This window comes from Rhinopithecus roxellana, chromosome 5, assembly GCF_007565055.1.
Source record: "Rhinopithecus roxellana isolate Shanxi Qingling chromosome 5, ASM756505v1, whole genome shotgun sequence".
In the NCBI taxonomy this organism is placed as follows: Eukaryota; Metazoa; Chordata; class Mammalia; order Primates; family Cercopithecidae; genus Rhinopithecus; species Rhinopithecus roxellana.
In genome coordinates this window covers 63,336,153-63,359,979 of record NC_044553.1, presented here as the reverse complement: position 1 = coordinate 63,359,979, position 23,827 = coordinate 63,336,153, and the positions used below count along the sequence as shown (strand labels likewise).

The window sequence follows — 23,827 nt, the reverse complement described above, 5'->3', positions numbered from 1 at the left end:
GCTCCTTCAGGTGTGCACACACTCACACTCACACCAGCCGGGTCCCAGCGTGCACACCCAGCACAAACATGCGCATAGAGATGAGCACAGGTACACACAGATGCAGACACACTGCCCCAAGAAATGAGGTCCAGCTCCAGCCTAGCTGTATACACACAGGCATAGATACGCATATACGGTTCTGTATAATACACACTTTTTCTTTTTTCCTTTTCTTTTGAGATGGAGTCTCTCTCTGTCGCCCAGGCTGAAGTGCAGTGGTAAAATCTTGGCTCACTGCAACCTCTGCCTCCCGGGTTCAAGTGATTCTCCTGCCTCAGCCTCTTGAGTAGCTGCGATTACAGGCATGCGCCACCAAGCTCAGCTAACTTTTGTATTTTTTAGTAGAGACGGGGTTTCACTATATTGGTCAGGTTGGCCTCAAACTCCTGACCTCAGGTGATCCAAGCACCTCAGTCTCCCAAAGTGCTGGGATTACAGGCATGAGCCACCACGCTTGGCCTTATAATACACATTTCTAATGACATGTGTGACACGGATACGCAGGCATATACACATCTTGCACAAAGGTACACACTGTATTTATAGACATAGATACACAGACTTGCACATATATGGAACTACTGCATTTAGAGTTTTTGCACAAAGACAACACCCACTTTAAATATACAAGAGAAAAACCAGGGACACAGGGAAAGGTACATGAACACGAATATATACACACCTTGTCAGCATTTAGCATTTATTGAACACCCCACAATCTGTTACTCGTGTTCCAGTAGAAAGAGACCCCCACACAGAGTTATAGACACAGAAACCCAAACATTCTCATCAGTTCCACTCAGGATTATATGGACGCCCAGTCTCCAAGCCAAAGATGAAGAACTTTTTTTTCTGTAGATAGTCAATGAGCCATGGTGGATAAAACAATCAATTGTAGATGTAGTGTCATCTATAATAGAGAAAAAAAGGTTAAAGGTAAATAACCTACATGCCCCCAGAGGGGATCTAGCTAAAGGTATTCAGGTCAGAGTGGAACAGTAAGGAAACATACACATACAGTTATAGCCTCGTGGTCAGAGTTTATAACATAGACAGTTAAGTTTTTAAATTAAAGAAAATTGTCTATACAGCATGATCACAAAAAGTGTGTAAAGAAATATGCATAGGGCCAGGAGTGGTGGCCCACACCTGTAATCCCAGCACTTTGGGAGGCCGAGACGGGTGGATCACCTGAGGTCAGGAGTTCAAGACCAGTATGCCCAATATGGTGAAATCCTGTCTCTGCTAAAAATACAAAAATTAGTTGGACATGGTGGCGCAAGCCTGTAATCCCAGCTACTCAAGAGGTTGAGGCAGGAGAATCACTTGAACTAGGGAGGCAGAGGTTGCAGTGAGATGAGATCGCGCCATTGCACACCAGCCTGGGTGACAGAGCAAGACTCCGTCTCAAAAAAAAAAAAAAAAAAAAGATGCATAGAAGAAAAGATTGGAAGGAATTATACCCAAATATTATTATTGATTGTCTTTGGGAGTTAAGACCTTAGAATACTTTTTTTTTTTTTTTTTTTTTGAGACGGAGTCTCGCTCTGTCACCCAGGCTGGAGTGCAGTGGCCGGATCTCAGCTCACTGCAAGCTCCGCCTCCCGGGTTTATGCCATTCTCCTGCCTCAGCCTCCGGAGTAGCTGGGACTACAGGCGCCCGCCATCTCGCCCGGCTAGTTTTTTTGTATTTTTTAGTAGAGACGGGGTTTCACTGTGTTAGCCAGGATGGTCTCAATCTCCTGACCTCGTGATCCGCCCGTCTCGGCCTCCCAAAGTGCTGGGATTATAGGCTTGAGCCACCGCGCCCGGCCAGAATACTTTTTTTTTGCTTTGAGACAGAGTCTTGCTGTGTTGCTAGGCAGGAGTGCAGTTACGCAATCTCGGCTCACTGCAACCTCTGCCTCCTGGGTTCAAGCGATTCTCCTGCCTCAGTCTCCAAGTAGCTGGGATAACAGGCACATGCCACCACGCCCAGCAAAGTTTTGTATTTTTAGTAAAGACGGGGTTTCACCATGTTGGTCAGGCTGGTCTTGCTCTCCTGACCTCGTGATCCGCCCACCTCGGCCTCCCAAAGTGCTGGGATTACAGGCGTGAGCCACCGCGCCCGGCCTAGAATACTTTTTAAGATTTTTTAATCTTCTAAATCTTTGGATTTTCTAATTGTTATAAGTATTTATTATGGAAAAAAAGACATTAAAAAAAAAAAATCTAGCCAGGTGAGGTAGCTCACACCTGTAATCCCAGCAATTTGGGAGGCTAAGGCAGAAGGATCACTTGAGCTCAGGAATTTGAGACTAATCTGAACAACATAACTACACCCCATCCCTACAAAAAAAAAAACTTTGAATTAGGTGTGTACCTAATGGTAGTGCACGTCTATAGTTCTAGCTACTTGGGAGACTGAGACAGAAGCGTTGCTTGAGCCTAGAAGTTCAAGGCTGCAGTGAGCCATGATCACACCACTGCACTCCAGTCTGGGTGACAGCGCAAGACCCTGCCTCAAAAAAGTGGAAAATGGCTGGGCACCATTGCTCACGTCTGTAATCCCAGCACTTTGGGAAGCCAAAGAGGGCGGATCACTTAAGGTCAGGAGTTTGAGACCAGCCTGGCCAACATGGTGAAACTTCGTCTCCACTAAAAATACAAAAATGAGCTGGGCGTGGTGGTGTGCACCTGTAATCCCAGCTACTTGGGAGGCTGAGGTAGGAGACTCGCTTGAACCTGGGAGGCGAAGGTTGCAGTGAGCCAAGATCACGCCACTGCACTCCAGCCTGGGCAACAGAGTGAGACACTGTCTCAAAAAAAAAAAAAAAAAAAGAAAAGAAAAATTAGCTGAATGTGGTGGTGGATACCTGTAATCTGAGGTACTTGGGAGGCTGAGGCAGGAGAATCGCTTGAACCCAGGAGGCAGAGGCTGCAGTGAGCCAAGACTGTGCCACTATACTCCAGCCTGGGTGACAGAGTGGGACTCCAGCTCCAAAAAAAAAAAAAAAAGAGGGTTGGGTGCAGTGGCTCACACCTGTAATCCCAGCACTTCGGGAGGCCGAGGCGGGCGGATAATGAGATTAGGAGATAGAGACCATCCGGGCTAACACGGTGAAATCCCATCTCTACTAAAAATACAAAAAATTAGCCAGGCGTGGTGACGGGCGCTTGTAGTCCCAGCTACTCTGGAGGCTGAGGCAGGAGAATGGTATGAACCCAGCAGGTGGCGTTTGCAGTGAGCCTGAGCCAAGATAGCACTACTGCACACCAGCCTGGGCCACAGAGCAAGACTCCGTCTCAAAAAAAAAGAAAGAAAAAATTGAAAAAATCAACTAAGGGTTATACAGACATTAAAGGCAATTTACATTGATAAGGACATATATAAGAATGTATATGTAAGAAACATATAATTTTATCCAATTCATATGATAAATATTCCTTTAAATATAGATTTAAAAGAGCAGAGAAAAGGGAAAAGAGGCCAAGGAAACAGAGAGATAAAAACAAAAAATCTACCCCAGAAAAGTAGCTACCATATTCTAGAGGAACAGACAGAACCAAAGAGAACCAGTGGATTTGGAAGCAGAGGTGAATCCCTCTTGACCTGCACAGGCTTGGGGCCAGAACCTTAGAGGTCCTTTCCAGCAAGCCGTTGACCTTAGACCTCAGTCTTCAGGCTCCAAATCTGGAGGTGAACTTAATCCTCCCAGTCTCTCCAGTCTCTCCAGGGCTCACTGGCTGGCTTTTTATTCCTAAGCATTTCAGGGTCAGCAGTAAACATTGCCTGAGCCCCAGACTTTGTGGGAGCAAAAGGGACTTACATGTGGCGCCCTCTCTCTCTCTCCCTCGCTTCATTTAGCGGGGAAGATGCAGGCTGAGTCAGTGACAGAATGCCCAGTGTCCTCGGTGTGCCAAGGGAACAGTGAAGACACTGATACAGGTAAGTGTCCTTTCTGGAGGAGGGAGGTATTGAAAGCTGGTTATCATGAGGAGAAACAGGGCATCTGGGAGGTGGCAGAGGGCACTTTCCAAACTAGGGGATCTGGCACAAGCCAAGCCTGGGAGTCAGGAAGTCGGAGATAGCTGGGGATCACCGGAGCACGCTGCCCTGGTCCAGGGTGCTGTCAGATTTGAGAGGGCCTTGAATGCTGAAATGAGGAGCTCAAAGTTCATCATGAACAGTGACAGCCAGTAACAGTCTTGAGTCTTGAGTTGGGGGGTGCCAGAGTGAACACAGCAGCACAGGACAGATTGGACTGGGGAGCTGCAGTGACAGGGACCTTGGGGTGTGGGTGACAGAAGTCCTGACCAGGCTTAGAGACCCAGCAAGAGAGGAGGCATGGTGACCAAGGTTTCAATCTGGGTGACATGGATATACTGGTACTACAAGAGAGAATTCGGGAAGAAGTTGGAGGTAGGGGCGGGTACAAGGATAACCCCCTTGCAGGGGATGATTCCCACTCCCAGGCACCTCCAAGGCCCCTCAGAACAAGTTTAAGAAACTGAAACCCAGTCTGAGTCCTGAGTCCTTCATTTTTCAAATGAAGACTGAAGCATAGAGAAGGGAAATGATTTGCCTAAGGTCATGGTTGGTGTCAGAGTCTGAACTTGAACTCAGGTTTCTGCCCCAGAGGGAAGTGTGTCAGGCTGGGTTGAGGTAACAACAGGCCATGCTGCTGGGGTGTGAGACCCTCAGCACCTCCACCTGAGGGGTAAAGGGAACAGAAGGAGCCCCAGGTGGCGGAGCTCTGGGGACAGGCCCTGGTGGGGCAGGAAGTGGATGGTCTTGGCTAAAACTAAACTTGGGGATTATCTGAAGTTTCACTTGGCTGGGATTTCTGTCCCTCAGCCATGCTCTTTCACACACACAGACACAGAGACAGACACACACACACACACCCCCACACACACACACACATACACACACAGCTGTAGATTCATGTGGAGAGAGCTGGGCCCAGAGGTGGGCTGGGCCAGGGCATGAGTGCTCACCTGACCCAGAAGCTGCCTAGCAGGTGTGCCTTAGAAATTCCTCTCCCAGCCGGGCCCAGCGGTTCACGCCTGTAATCCCAGCACTTTGGAAGGCCGAGGCGGGCAGATCATAAGGTCAGGAGTTCGAGACCAGCCTGACCAACATGATGAAACCTCGTCTCTACTAAAAATACAAAAACGAGCCAGGTGTGGTGACGCGCGCCTGTAATCCTAGCTACTCAGGAGGCTGAGGGAGGAGATTCGCTTGAACCCGAGAGGCAGAGGTTACACTGAGCCCAGATCGCACCATTGCACTCCAGCCTGGGTGACAGAGCGAGGCTCCGCCGCAAAAGAAAAAGAAAAAAAAAGAAAGAAACAAATTCCTCTCCCAGAGTAACACATAATCCTGTACCCAACTCCAGAGTTTGCAAAGTGCTCTTACAGCCACTGAGTGACACGTATCATTTAAGCTACTGCCTTTTCTGTCTGACTCTCGGTCTCCTTGTGGTAAAGTATTTGTTTCGTTTCATTTTCCCCCCGGGTGTCCTTCAAAGTCCCTTCAAGCTCCAATGTGAGGGAATGTTCTCTGGATCCCTGCTCCTCTCTGAGTCCTCTCCCAATGCACCCACTCTTGCACAGGATTTTTGGGGCCACACCTCTATTTAAATTGTTCACAAGCAGCACTCTGACCTTCACTAGGTCCTTAGGTGCCAAGGCTGAAGACTGGGTCCAACCCAAGTCTAAGAACTTTGGCCAGTGATTGAGGTTTAGGCTGTATGGGTTCCCTTTATGTTCAGGCTGTGAATGGAAGTTGGGGGGATGGTCCCCTAACCTGAGCCCCTGGGCCCTGTGAACTGCCAGAAGGAACAGAGCAGAAAAGTTAGAAGGCTGGAGAATGACCTTGAGCCCCAGCGCTGAGCATGGTGCTCTAGAAAGGAGGGGTAGAGGGGAGGGGCTCCACCCACCAGGTGAGGTCATGGGAAACCAGCTCTGGCGCTGACACCTGGGGAAACCCGTTTCCAGGCCGCTTCCCACGCTAGCTCTCCTGGGAACCAGCTGAGCCCCAAGCCGGGAGCCCCACACCTACCCCCACAGTCCAGTTCCCATCGCACTGCCCCCACCCCCAGTCCAGCCCCCACCCTTCAATCTAGCTTTAGTCCTTTGGTCCCCAGTCTGTCTCTAGCCAGGCAGTTGGGCCTTGAGGAGGGTTATGAGGGAGCAGTGGACTCCAGGAAATGACAGAGACAACGCACAGCTTCACAGACTTAAGGTTTTATTTGCAGACTCTGCACTGCTCTAGCTTCTAGGCTGTGTGACCTTGAGGAAAGGGATGATCCCCAGCCCCGTCCTCCTTCAGGCTCTAATTTGCAGCTCCTCCCCCTCCTTTTTGCTGGGCCTTGACTCTCACTTCCTGCCCTACTCCTGGCCCAGCCAGTTTGGGCAGTGACTAGGGAGCCCAGAGACCCAGTTCTTCCCAGGGGCCAGCCCCGCCCTCCCTGGCCTTGGGGGTTGAGGGCCGCCCAGGTGTCAGCCTGCTCCTCATCCACCCCACTTCCCTCTCTCCTCCTCTTTGTCATCTTCCTTCCAGGCCCAGCCCTTATCCACCATCAGTCCCAGGCTCCAAGGCCGCTTTTTCCTGCTCTCTCTCTGTCTCTCGCCCACTCCATCCCAAACTTCTCTCCAAACCAGGGTTGAACCCCTTCCAGCCCTCCACAATGCCAGGTGTTCCCCAAGCTCTTTCTCACCCCTGTCCCAAGGAAGGGTCCTAATTCAGCCAGGTTGACCTGAGGGCCCAAGACAAGAAACTGGGAACTGGATCCCAAACTACTCGGAGGTGACTGACCCTGTTAGGACCATCCCATGAAAATCAAAGTGCCAGGTGTTTTTCTGTGAGCTTTGACTGGAGAAATCCAAATCAGAGCCTTCCCTCCTAGGCTCACCCAGGCATATCAGAGTGGGCAGTTAGAGGCCCATGTCCCCCGAGTGTTCGGAAGGGAACTGAATCCCATGAGGTGGCCAGGTCCTGCCAGTAGCTCCCGCAAAGGCCCGGGTGCCCCAGGTCTCAGAAGTCTCTGGCCTCCTGCCTACCACTTGCTATGCAGCCATAGCTGCTCAAACGAAGCAGAAGAACTTCTTCCAGCGGCAGCGGGAGAGGGTGCGCACACCTTTGGCATTCAGTTTCTTCTCCAGCCGGGCTTTGTGCTCTATGGCACTGAGAATGGCCGAGTCAAATACTTCCTTCAGGTTCTTCTGCGTCAAGGCTGAGCACTCCAGGTAGCAGCAGGCTCGGATCTTCTCGGCCAGACCTTGAGCCTGGGGTTGGGGCACGGGGCCCTCCCGGCCCCCCTGGTCCAGCTGAATCAGTACGTTGACATCGTCCCTCAGGTCGGCCTGGGTGCCCACCAGCAGAACAGGCGCCTGGGGGTTGTGCGTGCGGATCTCGGGCAGCCATTTCTCTGTGATGTTTTGAAAGGAGCTGGGCTGCACCACGCTGAAGCACGCCAGGAAGACATCGGTATCCGGGTAGCAAAGGGAACGAAGTCGGTCAAAATCCTCCTGGGGTGAGAAGGCCAGGTGGTAAGGATTAGCCCCCACCCCGCTACAGGGAATCCATTTCTCACCCGGGGCTGGAAACCTGAGATTGCAAGAGCCCAAGGCTTTCTCCATTCTTGCTCCATGTGGGGTCCTCCCAGCCTCCAGCCCACCTCCCCGCAGACCAGTAGAAGCCGCGCCCAGCTTCTCACCTGTCCGGCTGTGTCCCAGAGCTCAATGCGCACCGGGGCTCCATCCACCAGGACTTGCACTGCAGGGGCGGGGCGGGGAGAGCCTGAGTTAGGAAGGGCGTCCCGGGCCACACCAGCGCCACCTCGGGGCCTGCTCCCGTCTCCTCCCCGGGGTCCTCTGCGCCTCCCGCCGCGACGCCCGCCCCAGCTCCCGGGTGCACAGCCCCGCCGCAGCCACGCGGCCGCCTGGGCGATTGAACGTACGTACCGGAGAAGGTGTCCAGCGCAGTGGGCCGGTAGCGCGCGGGGTACCCATTGCAGGTGTAGCTGACGATGAGGCTGCTCTTGCCCACGGCGCCGTCGCCCACCAGCACGCACTTGATGCCCAGCTCTTGGGGCGCGCTACGCCGCCGCGGGGGAGGGGTCGGGGCCCGGAGCGGGGGCGGCTCGGCCTCGCTCAGCTCCCGCGGCGGCATGGCCCGCTCTGAGGGCAGCAGAGGGGCCAGCCCGGGACTCGGCTTCGCTGCGCTGGGTGAAGCAGGTCCCGCTGGCTGCGTCTGACAGAGTGGGTCCAGGCTGGGCGCGTCGGCCCAGCGCTACCAGCGGGTTTGTGTAGGGCCCCGCCCACCTCATCTACATGTCTCAGGCGGCCCCGGACCCCACCCACCGGCGAAGACCTCCCGCGGCCCGGCACCTAAGAGGCCCGGCGAGGAGGAGGAAAACCCCGGGAAGGAGGAAAGGCAGGCAGAAAGCTGGAGCCCCAAGAGTCACGCAGGTACAAGGACAAAGAATCGTCAAATGAGAATACCAAGAAGAGACAGACACCCATGATTTATTGTTAGGAGGAAGAAGCAAGTTGCAGAACATATAATACAGTATGTTCAGGTTAAACAAATGTGCAAATTGAACCTTGTTCAACTTACAATAAAAAAACTATACATATGTTTGCATGAGTATTAAAAAGTTGGGATAATTTTATTAATGAAAGAATTATTATTATTTTTTAATATAGAGGCTGGGAGCAGTGGCTTATGCCTGTAATCCCAGCGTTCTGGGAGGTTGAGCCCGGAGGATCACTTGAGTCCAGGAGTTCAAGGTTACAGTGAGTTGGCCGGGCGCGGTGGCTCAAGCCTGTAATCCCAGCACTTTGGGAGGCCGAGACGGGCGGATCACGAGGTCAGGAGATCGAGACCATCCTGGCTAACACAGTGAAACCCCGTCTCTACTAAAAATACAAAAACTAGACGGGCGAGGTGGTGGGCGCCTGTAGTCCCAGCTACTCGGGAGGCTGAGGCAGGAGAATGGCGTAAACCCGGGAGGCGGAGCTTGCAGTGAGCTGAGATCCGGCCACTGCACTCCAGTCCGGGCGACAGAGCGAGACTCTGCCTCAAAAAAAAAAAAAAAAAAAAAAGGTTACAGTGAGCTATGATAATGCCATTGCACTTCAGCCTGTGTGACAGATCCTAAAAACAAACAAACAAAAAACCTGTTGACACCCGAACAAGCGGGAATTATTGGCAAGAAACCCTGTGCAGTCAGCCGAAAATCCCTATATAACTTTTGACTCCCCCAAAATTTAACTATTAATAGCCTGCTGTTGCCGGACTCCATGGCTCACGCCTGTAATCCCAGCACTTTGGGAGGCCGAGGTGGGTGGATCACCTGAAGTCAGGAGTTCGAGAACAGCCTGGCCAATATGGTGAAACCCTGTCTCTATTAAAAATACAAAAAATTAGCCCGGTGTGGTGGCGGATACCTTTAATCCCAGCTACTCAGGAGGCTGAGACAGGAGAATCACTTGAACCTGGGAGGTGGAGGTTGCAGTGAGCCAAGATTGGGCCACTCCACTCCAGCCTAGGTGACCGAGTGAGACTCTGTCTTAAAAAACAAAAACAAAAAACCCAAAAAACAAAAAGTAGCCAAGCATGGTGGTATGCATCTGTAATCCCAGCTGCTCAGGAGGCTGAGGTGGGAGGATGGCTTGAACCTGGGAGGTGGAGGTTGCAGTGAACTGAGATCATGCCATTGCACTCCAGCCTGGACAACAGAGGAAGACTTTGTCTCAAAAATAAATAAATAAATAAATAAATAAATAAATAAATAAATAAAAAATAGGCTGGGCGCAGTGGCTCACGCCTGTAATCCCAACGTTTTGGGAGGCCAAGGTGGGCAGATCACGAGGTCAGGAGATCCAGACCATCCTGGCTAACACGGTGAAACCCCGTCTCTACTAAAATTACAAAAAATTAGCCGGGCATGGTGGCAGACGCCTGTAGTCCCAGCTAATCGGGAGGCTGAGGCAGGAGAATGGCGTGAACCCAGGAGGCGGAGCTTGTAGTGAGCCGAGATCATGCCACTGCACTCCAGTCTGGGCAACACAGCAAGACGCTGTACCAAAAAAAAAAAAAAAAAAAAAAAAAGGCCGGGCGACATGGCTCACACCTATAATCCCAGCTAATTTTTGTATTTTTAGTAGAGACAAGGGTTCACCATGCTGGCCAGGCTGGTTTTGACCTCAGGTGATCCACCCACCTCGGCCTCCCAAAGTGCTAGGATTACAGGTATGAGCCACCACGCCCAGGAGGCTTATCATATTTTTAAACTTTTTTCTTCTGACCTGTATCAGAAAGCTAAAATCATCATAAAGGTCTGCACCCTTGTGGTCTTCCGTTGGGTAGGCTGAGGAGGAGGAAAAGGGGTTGGTCTTGCTGCCTCAGGGGTGGCAGAGGTGGAGAAGGTGGAAGGGGAGGCAGGAAAGGCAGGCGCACTTGGTGTAACTTTTATTTATTTTTAGAGATGTGGTCCTTATCTGTTGCACAGGCTGGAGTGCAATGACGCGAGCACAGCTCACTGCAGCGTCCGAACTCCTGGCCTCAAGCAATCCCGCCCCAGCCTTCCAAGTGGCTGGGATTACAGGCATGCACCACCAGCTCTGGCTAAATTTTTTTACATTATTTTTTTGTAGAGACAGTCTTGCTTTTTTGCCCAGGCTGGTCTTGAACGCCTGGCTTCAAGCGATCCTCAGTCCTCACCCTCCCAAAGTGCCGGGATTAAAGGCATGACCCACCACACCCAGCCCTCAGTGTAACTTTTATTGAAAAAATTCTGCCTATAAATGGACCTGTACAATTCAAACCCATGTTGTTCAAGGGTCAGCTGTATACAGATCATGAGAGAGGCGGAGAAACTCAAGTGTGAATACAGCAGGCAGGAATGTACTGTACTCCTTTTCAGAGGAGAGCTTTCTCTAGACTCAGCCTGAAGGCAAGCTTTGAACACTTTCACTCCCCTCAGCTAAAGGAACTCAGGGTGCTGAGAAGCTAGCTGGGGAGGATATTCAAGGACAATTTCCCATTTGAATATTTTATAAATCCCTAGATACCTAATATTATCTTCATCATCATCAAAAGCACATAATGATTACCTATCTGCAGATGCTGTTCTGGGCCACTCACTGCCCTTGCCCTAGAAGGAGTTTGCAGACTGAGACAATGTCTCCCAGGTAGCCGTAGGAAGGTCACCTGGAGAGCAAATGAAGTGTAGCCTGATGCTAATTTTGTCTCTTTATTGCAACCAGACCAAGTGACACCAGGCCCAGAATCCTTTATCTGATCTCTGACCCTTTCATCTCAGCCTATGCAAAGATCGCAGAAAACACTGTCACCTTCAGAGAGTCAGCCATTCATGAGTTTTGGGAAAGGAGAGTGTTGGGAGGGGGAGGGGCAGTTAATATGAAAAGAGATAATTCTGTTTCTCCAAGAGCTGGTAGTATAAAAGCCATAAATCCGTCTGGGCACAGTGGCTCACACCTGTAATCCTAGCGCTTTGGGAGGCTGAGGTGGGTGGATCACTTGAGATGAGAAGTTCTAAGACCAGCCTGGCCAACATGGTGAAACTCCATCTCTACTAAAAATGCAAAAATTAGCTGGGCGTGGTGGTGGGCACCTGTAATCCCAGCTACTTGGGAGGCTGAGGCACAAGAATCACTTGAACCTGGTAGGTAGAGGTTGCAATGAGCTGAGATCGCACCACCGCACTCCAGACTGGGCAATAGAGTGAGACTCAGTCTCAAAAAATAAAAATAAAAATAAAAAAAGCCATAAATCCAAACCAAATCTTTACATCTCTTAGAAAAAGTCACAGGTTCCCTGATTTTTCATTTCCTTTCCTTTCCATTCTATTCTATTCTCTTTTCTTTTCTTTTCTTGTTGTCAGGGTCTTGCTCTGTGGCCCAGATTAACAGATTCAACCTTAGCTCACTGCAACCTTCACCTCCCAGGTTCAAGCGATTCTCCAGCCTCAGCCTCCCAAGTAGCTGGGACTACAGGTGCATGCCACCACACCTGGCTAATTTTTATATTTTTGGTAGACAGGGTTTCACCATGTTGGCCGGGCTTGTCTTGAACTCCTGAGCTCAAGCGTCTGCCTTCCTCACCTCCCAAAGTGCTGAGATTTCTTGTTTTCTCTTTTTGAGCCCAAAGGAGAGGACAACAGCTAGAAAGTTGACTTAACCATTAAAATCTTGACTATGGGGATGGGGAAATTGTAGGAGCTCCAGTAACCACTTCTACATGCCAGTGTCTTCATCCTACATGCCATACCTCTGAATGTCTGGGGATGCTAATAACTCCTAAGTGTAGCCCCAAGTCTCAAAAACTTATCAGACACATCCACATAAGTTTATTCATCTAGCAAGTGAAAGAGGCCTTACCTGTTGTCCTGCCTTTGTATTCCTCTAGAAAGCCCAAAAACTGTTGTATTTGCTCTCCTGAGAAAGGAGTCTCATTTTAAAAGACTTGGACATCAGGAGACCTGTCCCAGTGTTCCCAGTTTTTCAGCTCACTAGCTGTGTGATGGCTACAAAATCACTTCATCTGTCTCAGTGCTATAAAATGACAGGTGAAACATGTTTATCTCTGAAAGTCCTTCTGGTGCTAGCAGTCTGTGATTCAGGGATCCCAGGGAAGCTGCCCCAGCCCGGGTGTCTGGGACAGAATTACTACACACACACACACACACGCACACGCACACACACACACTCTTCTTTGCAGTGCTCTTGTCCTTTTACCTGGGTTTTAATAATAGTTTAATTATAGCTGTAAATTGAGGGTAATCCTGTTTCATCCTTTCTATAGGCAGGAGGGGTATAAATTGGGGGAGGTGTCTGCTTGGGCACAGGTAAAAGCCCTGACGTGGACTGAGACAGATCATTATTTTCTGGCCGCTTGGGTGGGGACACTTTCCAACCTAGGTCCCTCTGTCTGAGCTGGTTTAGGGACAGTTTTGTCAGCAACAGGGGGAGGGAGGAGACAACTTAGGGAGCTGATGAGTCACCTGTTTCTCAGAGAAGGACTTGCTGGGGAAGTTTGCAATTCTGGCTGCTACTGCTGGGAAACTCCCCTCCTAAGGGTAGGCTGCCGCCTGCCAGATCTTCTGCCCCAACTTCCAGCTAGACACACATTTGCTAGGATTAAAACTTGGCCCTGACATTCTCCATGGAGAAATAGCAGATTCTAGGACCAGGGCAGGAAATATGCAAGTCTATAGCAATATAAATAAATAATTAAATACATACATAAATGAGACATGCCAGGCCTGGTGGCTCATTCCTTCAATCTCAGCACTTTGGGAGGTCAAGGCAGGAGGTGCTTGAATCCAGGATTTCAAGACCAGCCTGGACAACAGGGCAAAACCCAGTCTCAAAAAAAAAAAAAAAAAAAAAAAAAATTAATGGAGCGTGGTGGCATGCACCTGTATAGTCCCAGCTACTCAGGAGGCTGAAGTGGGAGGATCACCTGAGCCTGTGAGGTTGAGGCTGCAGTGAGCCTCTGCACTTCAGCCTGTGTGACAGAGTGAGATCCTGCACCCCCTATCCACCCCCCGCAAAAAAAAAAAAGGCAAAAAAGAAATAGTTTATTAAAAAAAAAAACCCAAAACTAAAAAACTCAACCATAGCCCTGACATTGAATCATAGCAGTAATATCTTGCCTCCAAAATGTCCATCACAGCTGTATGTGGCTGTAGACTTGTAAAGTGCTGCAGTCTGCCCTATCTCATAAGAACCAAGTGACACGGCTTGGGAGAGGGTGTGTCTGAGAAGGTGTGGCTGTGTGTGTGTGTGTGTGTGTGTGTGGCTATTCTCATTTTATCAGTGAGTACAGGGGACCTGCCTTAAGATGAAAGAAACTAGTAAGTGGCAGTCTGTTCCAGAGTGAACAAGCAAGCCACAGGTCCACCCTCAGGCATGGTCAAGTTTTTTTTTTTTTTTTTTTTTTTGTTTTGTTTTGTTTTTTGAGACGGAGTCTTGCTCTGTGGCCCAGGCTGGAGTGCAGTGGCTGGATCTCAGCTCACTGCAAGCTCCGCCTCCAGGGTTTACGCCATTCTCCTGCCTCAGCCTCCGGAGTAGCTGGGATTACAGGCGCCCGCCACCTCGCCCGGCTAGTTTTTTGTATTTTTAGTAGAGACGGGGTTTCACCATGTTAGCCAGGATGGTCTCGATCTCCTGACCTCGTGATCCACCCGTCTTGGCCTCCCAAAGTGCTGGGATTACAGGCTTGAGCCATCGCGCCCGGCCTGTATTTTGTTTTTTTAAGATAGAGTCTAACTCTGTTGGCCAGGCCAGAGCGCAGTGGCAAGATCTTGGCTCACTACAACCTCTGCCTCCTGGTTCAAGCGATTCTCCTGCCTCAGCCTCCCAAGTAGCTAGGATTACAGGCGTGGACCACCACACCCAGCTACTTTTTGTACTTTTAGTAGAGATGAGGTTTCACCATGTTGACCAGGCTGGTCTTGAACTCCTGACCTCAGGTGATCCACCAGCCTCAGCCTCCCAAAGTGCTGGGATTACAGGCATGAGCCACTGCGCCTGGCCAGTGTGGTCAAGTTTTATTAGGTATTTTTGTTAATCCCGTATCTTAAGTTTCCTGAAAACATTGGGATGCCTACAGAAAAACTTGGACAAGAATAAACCAAAAGAAACCAACTCCAAGGCCGGGCGCGGTGGCTCACGCCTGTAATCCCAGCACTTTGGGAAGCCCAGGCGGGTGGATCATGAGGTCAGGAGATCAAGACCATCCTGGCTAACATGGTGAAACCCCATCTCTACTAAAAATACAAAAAATTAGCCGGGCGTGGTGGCATGTGCCTGTAGTCCCAGCTACTCAGGAGGCTGAGGCAGGAGAATGGCGTGAACCTGGGAGGTGGAGCTTGCAGTGAGCCGAAATCGCGCCACTGTACTCCAGCCTGGGCAACAGAGCAAGACTCCATCTCAAAAAAAAAAAAAAAGAAAAAGAAAAAGAAAAAGAAACCAACCCTCCACCCCACCACCAATTATTCTGCTGCCAAATAAGGGATTAACAAAAGAACACCAAGGACAGGTGCGGTGGCTCACACTTGTAATCCCCAGCACTTTGGAGGCCGAGGCAGGCAGATCACCTGAAGTCAGGAGTTCGAGACCAGCCTGGCCAACATGGCGAAACCCCGTCTCTACTAAAAACACAAAAATTAGCTGGGCGTGGTGGCATGCACCTGTAATCCCAGCTACTCAGGCAGCTGATGTAGGAGAATCCCATGAACCTGGGAGGCAGAGGTTACAGTGAGCTGAGATCATGCCACTGCACTCCAGCCTGGGAGACAGAGCAAGACTCCATCTCAAAAAAATTAAAAACAAAAAGAAAAGAACACCAGAGGTGGGGAAAAGTGCTTCCAAGAACTCCATCCAGAGAGAGGTTGTTTGGGAGCGAATGCACTCTCACGGTCTTTTTCGGTTTCTTCTGCATACTCCAGTCCAAGACCCCCAAAATCAGGCCTGCTGCCTAAGATGAGCTCAGAGACTGAGATGGGCGGGTCAGAAAACTTTGAAATTGTCCGGAGCCATGAGGCCCGGAATTAGCCGACCTCTGTTGCTTGATCTCCGCAAAGCGGAGACAAGAGGGCGCATTCCCGGGTTCTTTATTTATAAACCCTTCCCGCGCGCGCCCAAAGTTTCTCCCGCGCGCGCCTAAGTTTCTCCCGCGCGCGCCTAAGTTTCTCCCGCGCGCGCCAAAACTGTTCCCGCGCGCCAACCTTTCCCGCGCGCGCCAACCTTTCCCGCGCGCGCGCAAACATTTTCCCGCCCAGGAAGATATGCAGCCCAGGGCGCAGGTGCGATCCCGCGCCCGGGAAAAGTACAAACCCACGGCGCATGCGCGATTGTAATTTGAGAAGATCCGGCCCCTATCACCGCCCTGGCCCAACCTCTTCCCCTGCCAGCCTATATAAGGCATGACCCTACACTCAATAAACGAGACTTGATCAGGCTGTTTGTCTTGTCTCCATTTCTTGTGTTTTCTTGTCTCCTCCATTCCCACTCCCCCTTCCAGGGCCCGTTCGACTGTCCTGCAGGTCGGGACACCTGGCGCCCGGACAGGGACCTGGACACGGGGGAAAAAGTGAGGAAGAAGGCACTAAAGTCGGCCGAAAGTGAAAGTGGAAAGAAATTCCCCCGGACGTCGCGGGAGCCTGCCGCGTTGGAACCAGAGGTGAGTAATAGTGTCTGATTATGGGACAAGAATTAAGCCAGCATCAAATTTATGTAGGGCAATTAAAAGAGGCTTTAAAAACACGAGGAGTAAAGGTTAAAAGTAATGATTTGTTTAAGTTTTTTGATTTTGTAAAAGAAACCTGCCCTTGGTTTCCACAAGAAGGGACCATTGACGTAAAGAGGTGGCGTAGAGTGGGAGACTGTTTTCAAGATTACTATAGTACTTTTGGACCAGAAAAGGTTCCGGTGACAGCTTTTTCTTATTGGAATCTAATCAGAGATATAATAGATAAAAAGGAAAAAGAAAAAGATCCTGAGGTAATGGCAGTGGTTACTCAGACTGAGGAAATATTAAGAGGCAGCTCCCAAACCGACCTCGAAAAACCCATACCTAATAAAGAAATAGACCTTATATCTCTACAAAGTGACGAGGAAGAGGCTGGGGTCCCCTCAATGACAAATATAGAAACATCAAATAAGGAAAAGTTCAAAAAATACCCAGTTTTACCTACAACTAATGAAAGCAAAAGTAAAAATAACCTTAACTGTTCAGAAGTAAACTGGGATAATTTAGAGGAAGGGGCAGCAAAATATTATAATTCTGACTGGCCACAAACTCTTACTTATCCCCCTCCCTATAATAAGGCTTCTGCCCCCGCAGTTATGGCAGTAATAGACCCAAAAGAGGAGCTTAGAGAAAAAATTGCACAGCTTGAAGAGCAAATAAAGCTCGAAGAACTACATCAGTCTTTAATCACTAGATTGCAGAAATTAAGGACAGGAAGTGAGAGCGTTCAATACCCTAAAGGAATAGAGAAACCCTCTCACCCTCAGAGACCCGGACAGCATGTCCCAAAAGGAAGGTCGCTTGGTAGTAGGGATAGGGAGGATTCCTCTCCTCGAGATGTTTTTCCAGTAACGGAAACTACAGATACGCAGGGTCGAGCCTGGAGACACCACAATGGGTTTGAATTTACTGTAATAAAAGAACTAAAAACTGCTGTCTCGCAATACGGAGCTACTGCCCCGTACACCCTGGCCATAGTCGAATCTGTGGCCGAAAATTGGCTCACTCCCATAGATTGGAATACCTTAGTTAGAGCAGTAAATGCTACTATGGTCCTTATGGGCGCCTTACAGCCAGGGCTACCCTCTCCGGTAGCAATCCCTCAAGGATATTTTAAAATTATCATAGACCTTAAAGATTGCTTTTTTACAATTCCCCTTCATCCTACTGACCAAAAACGATTCGCCTTTAGCTTACCATCTGTAAATTTCAAAGAACCAATGAAACGATACCAATGGAAAGTGTTACCTCAAGGTATGGCCAACAGTCCCACCTTGTGTCAAAAATATGTGGCTACGGCCATACACTCAGTTAGAGAGACATGGAAACAAATGTATATTATACACTATATGGATGACATTCTTATAGCAGGAAAAATGGGAGAACAAGTTTTACAGTGTTTTGCTCAACTCAAGCAAGAACTAACCACGGCGGGTTTACAAATAGCTCCAGAAAAAATACAACTACAAGACCCTTATACATATTTAGGTTTTCAAATAAATGGACCTAAAATTACAAATCAAAAGGCCGTTATCCGTAAAGATAAGTTACAAACCCTCAATGATTTCCAAAAGCTCCTTGGAGACATAAATTGGCTTCGGCCCTACTTAAAACTCACCACAGGAGACTTAAAACCCTTATTCGACACCCTGAGAGGTGACCCCAGCCCTAAGTCCCTTAGGTCGTTATCAAAAGAAGCTCTTTTATCACTTAATAAAGTAGAGGCGGCCATTGCTGAGCAATTTGTTACTAACATAGACTATTCACAGCCATTAACCCTTTTAATATTTAACACAACACTAACACCTACTGGTTTATTCTGGCAAAATAACCCTATTATGTGGGTCCACTTGCCTTCATCTCCCAAAAAGGTATTACTCCCCTATTATGATGCCATAGCAGATTTAATTATTCTAGGGAGAGACAATAGCAAAAAATATTTTGGAATTGAACCCTCTATGATCATACAACCTTATTCTAAGCCACAAATCCATTGGTTGATGCAAAATACTGAAACGTGGCCGATTGCTTGCGCCTCTTATGCTGGCAACTTAGATAACCATTATCCACCAAACAGGCTTATTCAATTTTGTAAGCTGCATGCTTTTGTCTTCCCTCATGTTACCAGTAAAACACCTTTAGACAATGCCTTATTAGTATTCACTGATGGGTCATCCACAGGAACTGCTGCATACACCTTTGCAGACACCACTGTTAAATTCAAAACCAGCCATACTTCAGCTCAGCTAGTAGAATTGCAGGCCCTAATCGCAGTACTGTCAGCCTTCCCTAATCAGGCCCTTAATATTTATACTGACAGTGCATATTTAGCTCACTCAATATCTTTACTTGAGACCGTAGCACAAATCAAACATGTCTCAGACACAGCCAAGTTATTTTTACAATGCCAACAATTAATACATGACAGATCAACACCTTTCTTTCTTGGACATATTAGAGCTCATTCAGGATTACCAGGACCTCTATCCCAGGGCAATCAACTGGCTGATATGGCAACCAAGACGGTAGCCATAGCTACAAATACAAACCTAGCCCAAGCACAGGCTATTCATGCCTTACACCATCTTAATGCTCAAACTTTGAGACTGATGTTTAAAATAACTAGAGAACAAGCAAGACAAATAGTTAAACAATGTCAGACCTGTATAACATACCTGCCAGTCCCTCACGTAGGAATTAACCCAAGAGGACTAGTTCCCAACATGATTTGGCAAATGGATGTCACTCATTATTCAGAATTCGGTAACTTAAAATACATCCATGTATGTATAGATACATTTAGTGGATTTATACTGGCCACCCTACAAACAGGCGAAGCTACCAAACATGTCATAGCTCATTTACTACACTGTTTTTCCATAGTTGGAAAGCCTAAACAACTAAAAACAGACAATGGTCCTGGTTATACATCCAAAGCCTTTCAAGACTTTTGTCTTAAATTACAAATAAAACACATTACTGGAATTCCCTATAACCCTCAAGGACAAGGAATAGTTGAAAGAGCACACCTATCCTTAAAAACCACCATTGACAAAATAAAAAGGGGAGAATGGTACCCTACTAAGGGCACCCCTAGAAATATCCTTAATCACACACTTTTTATTTTAAATTTTTTAAATTTGGACAACCTGAACAGATCAGCAGCCGATCGATTTTGGCATTCCGAGTCCAAAAAACAATTTGCCACGGTTAAATGGAAAGACCCCTTAGACAACACATGGCATGGTCCAGACCCAGTGTTAATCTGGGGAAGAGGCTCAGTTTGTGTTTTTTCTCAAACTCATGATGCAGCCAGATGGCTACCAGAGCGACTGGTAAGACAGGTACCTAATAATAACCAATCCAGGGAGTGATTTTCTCCCTGAGAGTACTCTTTTCCTCTATTGCAGAGATGAACTTCAACTACAAGCCCCTCTGGACCATGGTGCTGATTTGCCAAGCACTCCAGGTATATGCCGGCTTTGGTAATCCCCATGAGGCCCGTAAATATATACGACAACGATACGGTAAGCCCTGTGATTGTTTGGGGGGATATGTGACCTCCCTTCCAAATACGTACATCTCAGCTGTGTCCTGCTCCGCTTACACAGCATACCTGTCTAGTGACTCTCTTAAGTGGAGGTGTGTGTCAACCCCAAGAATATTTAGTGGAGGGGATACCACAACCTGCCCTTGTGACACATTTGAGACTGCTATGCATAGTTCCTGCTACACTACTTATTTAGAATGTACCTCTGGCGGTAAAACATACTATACTGCTATCCTAACAAGATCTAGAACCCCTACTATAGGGGCCAATAGTGTCCCTACAGTTGTAGGAAGTACCAATAACCTTATATCAGCTGGCTGTACTGGAACTGTAGGACAGCCTGTCTGCTGGAATATTCACCCCCCTCTTCATACCTCTGACGGAGGAGGACCACAAGACAAGGTCCGAGAAATTAGGGTATACAAAAAACTTGAAGAGTTGCAAAGGTCCCTGTACCCGGAAATTCACTACCACCCCTTGGCCTTGCCCAAAGCCCGAGGGAAAGAGAAAATTGATGCCCAGACCTTTGCCCTCCTCACGGCTACTCATAACCTGCTTAACAATTCCAACTCTAGTCTGGCTGATGACTGCTGGCTGTGTCTGCAATCAGGAGATCCCGTTCCTCTTGCCATACCCAGTAATAACTTAAATTATACATCCAATACCCCTTGCACCATAATTCCTCCCCTTAAAGTACAGCCTTTAGAATTTCCTAGTTCCTCTTGCATCTACTCCCCTCCCCTTAATAACACTTATGACCTCGATGTAGGATTCAATCAATTCAATAATTGTTCCACCATAGTAAATATTTTCCAATCGCTGTGTGCCCCAAACAGCTCGGTTTTTATATGTGGCAATAATAGGGCTTATACCTATTTACCTACTAACTGGACAGGACGCTGTGTCTTAGCCACACTTTTACCTGACATAGACATTATCCCTGGAGATGAACCTGTACCTATCCCAGCTATAGATCACTTTTTAGGAAGAAACAAAAGGGCAATACAATTTATCCCCTTACTTGCAGGATTAGGCATAACTACTGCCGTAGCAACTGGGGCTACAGGCCTAGGGGTTTCTGTTACTCAATACACCAAATTGTCTCGCCAACTGATCTCAGATATGCAGGCCATTTCGAGTACTATACAAGATTTACAAGATCAGGTAGATTCTCTGGCAGAAGTAGTGCTCCAAAATAGAAGAGGCCTAGATTTACTAACTGCAGAACAGGGAGGCATCTGCTTGGCTTTACAGGAGAAGTGCTGTTTTTATGCCAACAAATCCGGGATCGTCAGGGACAAAATCAGGCGTCTACAAGAAGACCTAGAAAAACGACGAAAGGAAATAACCGATAACCCGTTTTGGACTGGGTTCCATGGACTCCTTCCCTATCTTATGCCATTCCTGGGCCCCCTGCTTTGCCTATTGCTTTTACTCTCTGTAGGACCTTTGGTTTTCAATAAGCTCATGACATTCATTAAGCAACAAGTCGAGGCTATCCAAGCGAAGCCTATACAGGTCCATTATCATCGCCTAGAACAAGAAGATCGCGGTGGTTCATACTCACACCCATTATGACCACCTTCCCTATGCGCTGAACTGGACAGCCAATGACGGGTAAGAGAGTATCATCTCTCACTAACCTAAGACAGGAGGGCCGTCATAAGCTACTGCCTAATCCCATGACGGGTACCAGTGATGAGATGCATTACTCCAACCTAAGACAGGCGCAGTTCCCGAGGGACAATCTTCTAGCCATAATTATATATAAAAAAGGGGGACCTGTCCGGAGCCATGAGGCCCGGAATTAGCCGACCTCTGTTGCTTGATCTCCGCAAAGCGGAGACAAGAGGGTTCATTCCCGGGTTCTTTATTTATAAACCCTTCCCGCGCGCGCCCAAAGTTTCTCCCGCGCGCGCCTAAGTTTCTCCCGCGCGCGCCTAAGTTTCTCCCGCGCGCGCCAAAACTGTTCCCGCGCGCCAACCTTTCCCGCGCGCGCCAACCTTTCCCGCGCGCGCGCAAACATTTTCCCGCCCAGGAAGATATGCAGCCCAGGGCGCAGGTGCGATCCCGCGCCCGGGAAAAGTACAAACCCACGGCGCATGCGCGATTGTAATTTGAGAAGATCCGGCCCCTATCACCGCCCTGGCCCAACCTCTTCCCCTGCCAGCCTATATAAGGCATGACCCTACACTCAATAAACGAGACTTGATCAGGCTGTTTGTCTTGTCTCCATTTCTTGTGTTTTCTTGTCTCCTCCATTCCCACTCCCCCTTCCAGGGCCCGTTCGACTGTCCTGCAGGTCGGGACATGAAATAAAAACAATTCAAGAAAAAGAATTTTATATTTAACACTTGCTTACCAACATACTGATAATAATAATTATAAATTATATATAATCTTATAATATACTGATATGATACAATAATAATAATACAATAACTTGACTACCCACTTTCTGAGCTTTCAGTGGAAATTGGACCGCCATAGGTTTTTCTCTTCCTTTTTCTTTATTTTATGTATTTTATGTATTTTCTTTGTTGAGAGAGGGTCTTGCTGTGTCACCCAGGCTGGAGTCCACTTATGTAATCAGGGCTCACTGTAGCCTCAACCTCCCAAGCTCAAGCCATTCTCCTGCCTCAGCTCCTCAGTATGTGGCACCACAGGTGCATGCTACCACACCTGTCTAACTTTTTAATTTTTTTGTAGAGGCTGGGTCACCCCATGTTTCCCAGGTTGTTCTCAAACTCCTGGGCTCAAGCAATCCTCCTGCCTCAGCCTCCCAAAGTCCTGAGTTTATAGGGGTGAGTCACGACACCCAGCACCACATATTTTTCTCTCTTTCCATGTGCTTGTGTCCTCAGAGGGAGTTTGTGGCAAATTTATCCAACTGAGCTGAGTTTGCCCCATCGTGCTGCTGGTCAACCCTCAAGTCCATTTCCTCAGTCCCCACACCCTCTAGACCACCCTTGGGCTCAGGCTGGCTCCTGGGCTTCTGTCCTGTCTTCCCTGCTCCCTCACACCCAGCCTTGGTCTCCGCTTCTCCCTTCATTTCTCTCCACCTCTCCATCCAGCTGATCCTACTGCTACTGCCCCTGTCCAACCTCTCTTTCCACTCAGACCTTGCACCCAAGCCCTAGCTTTTTGAAATGCCTGCAAGAGTTGCCACCTAAAACGTTCATCTAAAAAAATTCCCCTACTAACTTCCTTATTTTTTCTTATTTTTATTTTTATTTTTGAAACAGAGTCTGGCGCTGTCACCCAGGCTGGAGTCCAATGGTGCAATCTCAGCTCATTGCAACCTCTGCCTCCCAAGTTCAATTGATTCTCCTGCCTCAGCCTCCCGTGTAGCGGGGATTACAGGTGCACGCCACCACTCCTGGTTAATTTTTGTATTTTTAGTAGAGAGGGGGTTTCACCATGTTGGCCAGGCTGGTCTCGAACTCCTGTCCTCATGATCTGCTCACCTTGGCCTCCCAAAGTGCTGGGATTACAAGCATGAGCCACCGTGCCTGGCCATTTATTTATTTTTAGAGATGAGGGGCGTCTCACTCATCTCTGGCCTCAAACTCCTGGCTTCAAGAGATCCTCCTGCCTCAGTCTCCTAAGTAGCTAGGATTATAGGCGTGCTCCACTGCATCCAGCACCTCAGCATGTTTTTGAGATTCATTCATGCTGTTGTGTATAAGGATAGCTTGTTTTCCGTGCTTTTTAATTTTTATTTTACTTTTTTTTTTTTTTTGTAGAGATGGGATCTCTCTCTGTGGCCAGGCTGGAGTGCAGTGACATGATAATGACTCACTGCAGCCTTGAACTCCTGGGCTCAAGAATCCTTCTGCCTCAGCCTCCCAAGTAGCTGGGACTACAGGCATATGCCACCATGCCGAGACAGTTCTTTTTTTTTTCTTTGCTGAGTAATATTCCATTATATGGATGTACCACTGTTTGTTTAATCTTTTTTTTTT

General features: G+C 48.4%; 1 protein-coding gene across 1 annotated transcript; it reads right to left on the bottom strand.

Annotated features, from left to right (window-relative positions):
• Positions 1–6,257: 6,257 nt before the first annotated feature.
• Positions 6,258–8,430, bottom strand: RHOV (ras homolog family member V). The gene is made up of 3 exons (XM_010388709.2): positions 7,993–8,430; positions 7,746–7,804; positions 6,258–7,557 (listed from the first exon to the last, which is right to left on the bottom strand). Exons 1-3 carry the CDS (start codon positions 8,198–8,200, stop codon positions 7,114–7,116), a joined length of 711 nt encoding a protein of 236 aa, XP_010387011.1. The 5' UTR covers positions 8,201–8,430; the 3' UTR covers positions 6,258–7,113.
• Positions 8,431–23,827: the final 15,397 nt, after the last annotated feature.